At 43.4% G+C, this 7,443-nt stretch overlaps 1 protein-coding gene across 3 annotated transcripts in view; it reads right to left on the bottom strand.

The window, feature by feature from the left end:
- Positions 1-6,590, bottom strand: part of HERPUD2 (HERPUD family member 2) — a 36,915-nt gene extending 30,325 nt beyond the window's left edge. The window contains exons 1-2 of one of the 3 annotated variants that reach the window (XM_040260200.1): positions 6,233-6,590; positions 5,626-6,036 (exon numbers count right to left, since the gene is read on the bottom strand). In XM_040260200.1, coding sequence (XP_040116134.1) covers positions 5,626-5,772 — 147 coding nt within the window. In that variant the 5' untranslated portion in view covers positions 5,773-6,036; positions 6,233-6,590. Of the gene's footprint in view, positions 1-5,625 lie in introns of all 3 variants that reach the window. The other 2 variants (XM_040260201.1, XM_040260202.1) reach the window with 2 other exon arrangements.
- Positions 6,591-7,443: the final 853 nt, after the last annotated feature.

The following is a 7,443-nucleotide window of genomic DNA, read 5'->3' as shown; positions in this document are numbered from 1 at the left end:
TAAAAGCATTGATGCATGATTAAACAAAACATCACCTTCACAGTACTGTTATTTTCCAAAAAAGACATTAGGAAAAGGTTACAAGAGGAGCTAAATAAAGCAAACTTTAGTCACCACTCATTCAAAACTTAACTTTCCATCAACCTTTGATAAAAATCTTATAAAACAAAAATCAGGGTGGATTATAGCCCTTTTAAATCAATAGTTCTGAGGTGATTAAGCAAGCAGATTTTAAAAATGACCTGTGCTTCCCTGGTGGCTCAGAGGTTAAAGCGTCTGCCTGCAATGCGGGAGACCTGGGTTCGATCCCTGGGTCAGGAAGATCCCCTGGAGAAGGAAATGGCAACCCACTCCAGTATTCTTGCCTGGAGAATCCCATGGACAGAGGAGTCTGGTGGGCTACAGTCCACGGGGTCACAAAGAGTCAGACACGACTGAGTGACTTCACTTTCACTTTCAGTTATGATAAATGAAATAAGTCAGAAAGAGAAAGATAAATACTATATGATATCACTTATATGTGTAATCTAAAAAATATAGCAAACTAGTGAATATAACAAATATAACTAGTGAATATAACCAAAAAGAAACATACTCACAGATAGAACAAACTAGTGGTTACTAGTGAAGAGAGGGAAGGGGGAAGGTAATAAAAGGGTAGGGGACTAAGAGATACAAACTATAATGCATAAAATTGTTATAAGGATATATTGTACAACATGGAATATAGCCAATATTTTACAAGTTTTTTTTTAATAAAAAAATGACCTTCCTAAGTAAGGTAATAGGGAATTAGAAAAATAACAGAGATATAAACCTCAAATGATATTGTAAAAGCTACTTCCACTGACAATGAAAGGAAGGCTTCTATCTGAACTGAAGGCAATTTGATTATGCAGTGTTCCACTCTCAGGACAGAATCTATACAGCTAGCTCTATTCCTATTTCTTTACTTCTAGAAGAATCAGAGCAAAGGCACAATTTGAACAGCAGCAAGAGAGGGGAAATCGATCCAGAACTGAGGGACATGTTCAACAGGCACTCTGAGTTCAAGACTGAAAAATGGGAAACAAAAGCATACACATCCCTTCAAAACTGATTTCAGGGTAAGTCATGTTCATCTTAGTTTGTGTATAAGAGCAAAGAGTAAGAAACAAGATAACAAAAAAGGTGCCTAACTGGATTTAGAGATTCTTATTTTTTATTTCCCATTCTTAAAGTTTTCTCTAGGACAGTCCATTCTACTGAATAACATTAAGTTCAACCATTTTGATATTTACATACCTGGTCTAAACTAGATCAAAGTCTGAAACTGCTCAAGTAAAAGCAGTCCTCTTGATAGGTTATCTTCACCCACTAGTAGCAATTACCTAAACTTCAGAATAATTATTTCACACTACAGGCCAAGTTTAAGAACTGAAAACCTAAAATCATTAAGTGATGACAAATGTCATATTAGAATATGATTCACAATTATATGCACTATCAACATGAACTGCTGCACTAACCAGGTCTTAAACCATGTTCTAAACCAAGTATCAATACCAAAGTTAGATAAATCTCCACCAGAGCTCAATTTCAGATCTGAGGTTTTTTTGTAATGACTGTTTAAACTTCTGCATGAATGTAGCAACTGCCTTGCTTCCTAACTGGAAAACACTTTCCCCTTGGCAGCCCATTAGGGATCTATAATCTTTTAACACAGTACTATACCACCACGTTAGGCTGTAGTCCATGGGGTCGCTAGAAGTCGGACATGACTGAGCGACTTCACTTTTACTTTTCACTTTCATGCGTTGGAGAAGGAAATGGCAACCCAATCCAGTGTTCTTGCCTGGAGAATCCCAAGGATGGGGGAGCCTGGTGGGCTGCTGTCTCTGGGGTCGCACAGAGTTGCACACGATTGAGGCGACTTAGCAGCAGCAGCATACTACCAGGTACTAGATAATATAAAGCATTCAAAATCATCAGGGCAACAATATCTCTGAGAGAACAATTAAAAAAAGAAACTATCATCTTACCTCCTTAAAACTGTTCTCAATTCTTTAAGAAAAATGTTTCTGTGAATCTTTTCTAAAACAGCTTCACATTCCCTTATCTCAGCTCGAGCGGACTGTTCCTTCCTGTGTTCCTACAGCACTCAGTACCTCCCTCTTGTATGACACTGGCCACATAATATTGTATGTCTGTATCCCCCACTAGACCTGAGCTGCTGCTGCTGCTGCTGCTAAGTCGCTTCAGTCGTGTCCGACTCTGTGCGACCCCATGGACAGCAGCCCACCAGGCTCCCCCATCCTTGGGATTCTCCAGGCAAGAACACTGGAGTGGGTTGCCAGTTCCTTCTCCAATGCATGAAAGTGAGAAGTGAAAGTGAAGTCACTCAATCGTGTCGACTCTTCGCGACCCCATGGACTGCAGCCTACCAGGCTTGTCCATCCATGGGATTTTCCAGGCAGGAGTACTGGAGTGGGGTGCCATTGCCTTCTCCGAGACCTGACTTAAGAGCAAAGGACTCCTATCGCCTTTTTGCTTAGTATATACATAGACCTTCATATGCCAGATCAATAAATCCTGATTAAATAAATAAATGAAGCCCAAGAACATGTGCTTTGGAAGGAGGAGTATATTTGTTGTGGGTTGGGTTTATTGAGGGAAGGAGAGGTTGAATTAAATGAAGTCAGTATCTGACCACAAAACTAAAATGGTAAGATTTTACACACTGTTGCAAAGTTTAGCTAGAATTCCATTAATAGCATGTAGAGATCCTAAAAGAACAAGTTCAAATCTCCATTCTTCTGCCAACAGCTCTCATTTATTTTCCTAGAAGCCACTCCTCACAGGGACCAAGGCCCTCCACCTTAGCTGACCCAACAGGCCCAATAAGAGCAGTAATGACAAGAGCTACACACTTTTCTACTTCTTGCTATGAAACAGTTGCTTCTACCAGGCACTGAACTCTTCTCTGCTTCGAAGTCCACCCACCTCCACCAGGCAGAGATGCAAAGAATTAGGCATAAGAAATGATCTGCTAAACACCAACTAGCACCTGAGACACTTTAAAACAGAATCAATGTTAAGTAGTCATTGTGGGAGGTCATAAGAACCTAACCTTCCTTTATGTTAAATCATTAATATAATATTGTTTATATTGTTAAATTTCTCTATTCTAAATAACAACTTTACAAGTAAACTTTAAGAACTCCAATTCCTATGCTGAGGACTAACTATGGCTTTGGAGTATCATTAAACAGTTGGTCTGTTCAACAACTGCGATACTTCAAATCAGTTCTAGGTGATAAAAAAGTTAGAATGTTAAGTGTGTCAAATCTAATAACCTTACAAAGTTTTCAGTGAAGTTCTATGAAAATAAACACATGTATACCATCCCCACTCTCATTAACCTAGAAATAAACTTCAGATATTTTCACTTGGAGAAAATCTGCTGGAGGAGAAAAAAAAAGGTTTGCCACAAGGCTAGGTAATTAATAAGCTGCATATTATTTGGTACAGCTTCCAAAACTGCCTCCAGCATGTCCTAGAAGCAAGCGGGTTAGGAGGATGGGGTGTAGAGAAATTTGCAGCTTATCTATCCTCCAGCAGCTGACTGATCCAGATGGGCACTGACAGCCCTCCACTGGAGATTAGTACTAAGAGGGCAGAACTCCTGGCAAAAACAGGCTTATCTCAGGTGCAGGTTAAGACAAATGTGTTTCACACTCCTCTCTTATATACTTCTTTAAAAAGAAAAATTTTCAGAAAAGTGATAACACTTGTTCTATCACAGTACAAACCAAGTCCTTTTTGGTTTACTCACATAAAGATCCTCATGTAAGTATATATTTGAGCATATATCTTAGGTAAGTGGGCTTCCCTGGTGGCGCAGAGGTTAAAGCGTCTGCCTGCAATGCGGGAGACCTGGGTTCGATCCCTGGCTCGGGAAGATCCCCTGGAGAAGGAAATGGCGACCCACTCCAGTATTCTTGCCTGAAGAATCCCATGGACAGAGGAACTTGGTGGGCTACAGCCCATGGGTCACAAAGAGTCGGTCACAAAGAGTTGGACACAACTGAGCGACTTCACTTTCACTTTCACTTAGGTAAGTACTTAAGATATATGCTCAATAATGGCTCTGTTATGAACAGTACTATGGACATCCATGACTTTCAATTCCAACTACCCTAAAAAGCTATTTTCTACTTCCTCATATGCAATAGGAAATCTTTTGCAAAACAGAAATTTTTAAAAAGAAATTGTTACCCCTGTGTAAATCTTTGCTTTCAAGACAAGATATGAATGAATTAGAGTTCCAACAATTTTGTTTCAAGTACTTAAATACATCAGGGTTTTTACTTTTCCTTCTAAGAGTATCTGTACAAAAAAAAACTGACAGACATAGCTAATGCCGACTAACAGTTGTTTTTCTACATCTCCTGTTTTTGCAATAACTGCCCTATTTCTATAGTTGTTCTAGAAACCTAAACGCCTAACTAAACTTAATACTGTAACACTGAAACAGTACTAATTCACTAATATCTTAATATAGATCAAGTGTCTTCCTTACTTGTGTGCATAAAACAAGTGTTAAGTAAAACCTGGAAAGCACAGTTGCCTTCCAACACATCCTTACTGCTGGCTTAAATTTACCAGATGCCAAAAATATTTGCCACCCTAAAAATCCAAGCCTCTTCATTAATAAAAAAGAAAAAAAAAGGTTTAGTAATTGCTGAAAACTACTTATTCAGGAATGAAATTTTTACACAGTGGATAACAAGAAAGCCTCACTTTCACACACTGTGCATGACATACTTCTCTAAATTATTCCAAGACTTAATTATCAACTATGTTGATAACTTTCAAATCTAACTTTGGGAACAGATGGAGGTGTACTGTCTGTTTTATTTATTATGTTTGCAATATCCAGATATGATTCAGAATGGAAAACACTGCCACACTGATTTACAAATGCTATATGAACAGAATAAAATGATGTACCAAATGGTGGGGGGGTGGAAGGACTGTTCTCTTCTAAATTAAGAAATTTCTGTGTCCTCTACAAGAGAAAAATGAGAGAGGGAGGGGCAGGAGAAAGTCAAACTAAAAACTCTTTGCTTCTTAAAACATATATACTAGTGTGGGAACTATAACTTTTATAGAGGTCACATGCTTATTTCCAAGAAAAAACTCGCTGTTCAGCAGAAAGCAATTTCTGGGCCAGGTGTTGAAAGTAAAAAGGAATTTTATTCTAATAAGTAATAAAAGCTTTAATATGGGTTGTAGTGCTTATCTCTTTTTTTTTTTTAAAGGATGCATCTCCTTTAAAATGTCATTCTCACATTAGGTTGAAGACTTTGAGTACAAGGAAAACAGTCTTATTGTATGCCTGCCAATTCTCACGTCCCTTGATATTTCTGTATACTCTTTACTAATTAACTGAACCTCATCAGGAAGACATTAATGATGGTTCAGACACTCAAGAGAGACACATAACCTCGGGATGCAAAATACCTCACAGTTAAAAAGAGACCTATTTGACTCAAGAGAGGAGGGGATAAGCAGGGAGTAAGAGAGTACAGGACACGAAAAGCTGCTGGCCAGAGCAGCTGTGCCCAGCTTTTAGACACTTACTGGTTTGCTAGGGTACACGTTAGACAGATGCGTTTTTAGTTTCCCCACGGTCCAGTTCAAGAAGCAGCTAATAGTCTGGTCACTGTATTTCTGATTCGGTGCTTTAATGATGAGGGTCACAGGAATCTCCATCCCATTTTGGTCCATGGTGCCCCCAAAGTCTTACGGAGTCAAGAGGAGCAGCAGTTAAGCTCAAATGAGCTGAGATGGTTACTGCCGGCGCAGCTGGGATGGAGACGGAAGCGAGTGTGTTCTTAATATTCCTTGTCCAACTCAGTCATCGGGCGATACAAAGGCCATTGCAGGTACCAAGGATGATGGGCAGCGGCGGCGGCGAGGTCTGGGGGCCCGGCCGTGGGTGCAGTTTTCCCCGCCAGGTCCGGGCTCTGCCGGGCTCCGCCGGGCTCCGGACTGCAGAAGGAGGCCCGGGTGAGAGAGAAAGCGGTGAGAAGGGAGGGGTGAGGGCGAGACAGCCCGAGCCACCGCCCCGCCCCCGCCGCGACCCCCAGCCTGAAACGCAACAAGGCCCCTACGCGATGGTCCCTCCACGCGGGTTAGAGAAAGGGACGGGCCGCTCAGGGCGGCCAGCCGCGACAGGCAAGGCTACCTGAGAGACGGCCGCGGGTCCTGCCACCGCTGCCCTCCGCGCCCAAGCACGGCCACCGATCGCACAGTCTGGCCGAGCGTCCTCCGCGGTGGCCGCACCCTTCCTGCTGATCGGCGGCGCCCAGGGTCCGGCCCCGGGTCTCGCGAGGCGGCGCGGTGGCAGCTGGAGAAGTTGGCCGAAGGGCGCGGTCTGCTCTCCGCCCGACCCCTCGGGCAGGGGAGCCGCGGCTCACTGCCGGGTGCGGCCGAGGCGGCGGCAGGTGGCAGGAGGGCGGGGACTAGAGTCGGGGCGCCGGCCGGCTGGTTTTGTTGTTGTTGTGAAGAAGGTCCGGGTCCCTTTAAGCCGGAAAACGCAGGGCGGAAATGCGTCACGGGCGGCTCGCCCCGGCACGCGGCCCTCCAGTCCTGTCGGTGCACCCCGCCGCCCGCCGTGGCTGGCTCCCGACACCTTGGGCCAAATTTTGGGTCGCCCGGAAGCCACTTGGGTGCGTCGAGCCCGCCAGGGCAGACCATTCCCTCCGCCCCGCTTCTCCAGAAGCACTTGGGCCTTAGCACTAGCACATTCTGTTTTGACCACACCCCGAAGACTTGGGAAGTGTTGCTCCATCCTTCGAGTTGTCGAATCCTGAATCAAACTTATGCCCCAAATTTCTTGTGTCGACTGTGTGCAAGGCACGGTACCTGGATCTTTAGTGGAGGAGAGACTATGGGTAGGTTGCTTATGGGGAAGGCTTTCAGTTAAACCTAAAGGCTACCTGTAATTTCCTTGTGATCCAGGTTAACTTTTCTGAGCCTCAGTTTGTTTCTCTCAACGGGGAGGATGATGCCTACGTGACTGCGTGCTGTTGAGTAAATGAGCTATGTAAACCATTTGGTACAGTTTTGGCGTATGGCAGTTTTTCAACTAAATATTAATTTCCATGTTCTTCCTCTCCATCTTCTCAGAAGTTGACAAGTATTTGTTTACTGAGCAGGTATTGTGTGTTCAGTGAGAGATGAAGACAGATGGCAATGTTATTTTTCTGTTTTATGGCTGAGACGTTGGGACCGCAAAGGTTCAGGCTACTGCCCCAAGCTGACTTCCTCTCTATTCTCTGCACAGGTTTAGGAGTCAGTGCAGTAAGTTGTTTGTTAGATGCGTATTTGCTCAGCTCCAGGCGTCCACTTATAGGTGAATACAAGCAGATAATGCAGGGGGTTTGGAGACCTGAT

The sequence above is a fragment of the Oryx dammah genome, unplaced genomic scaffold, assembly GCF_014754425.2.
Source record: "Oryx dammah isolate SB20612 unplaced genomic scaffold, SCBI_Odam_1.1 HiC_scaffold_18, whole genome shotgun sequence".
Classification (NCBI taxonomy): domain Eukaryota; kingdom Metazoa; phylum Chordata; class Mammalia; order Artiodactyla; family Bovidae; genus Oryx; species Oryx dammah.
The sequence above is the reverse complement of the archived record's forward strand: the minus strand, read 5'-3'. Positions and strand labels throughout refer to the sequence as shown.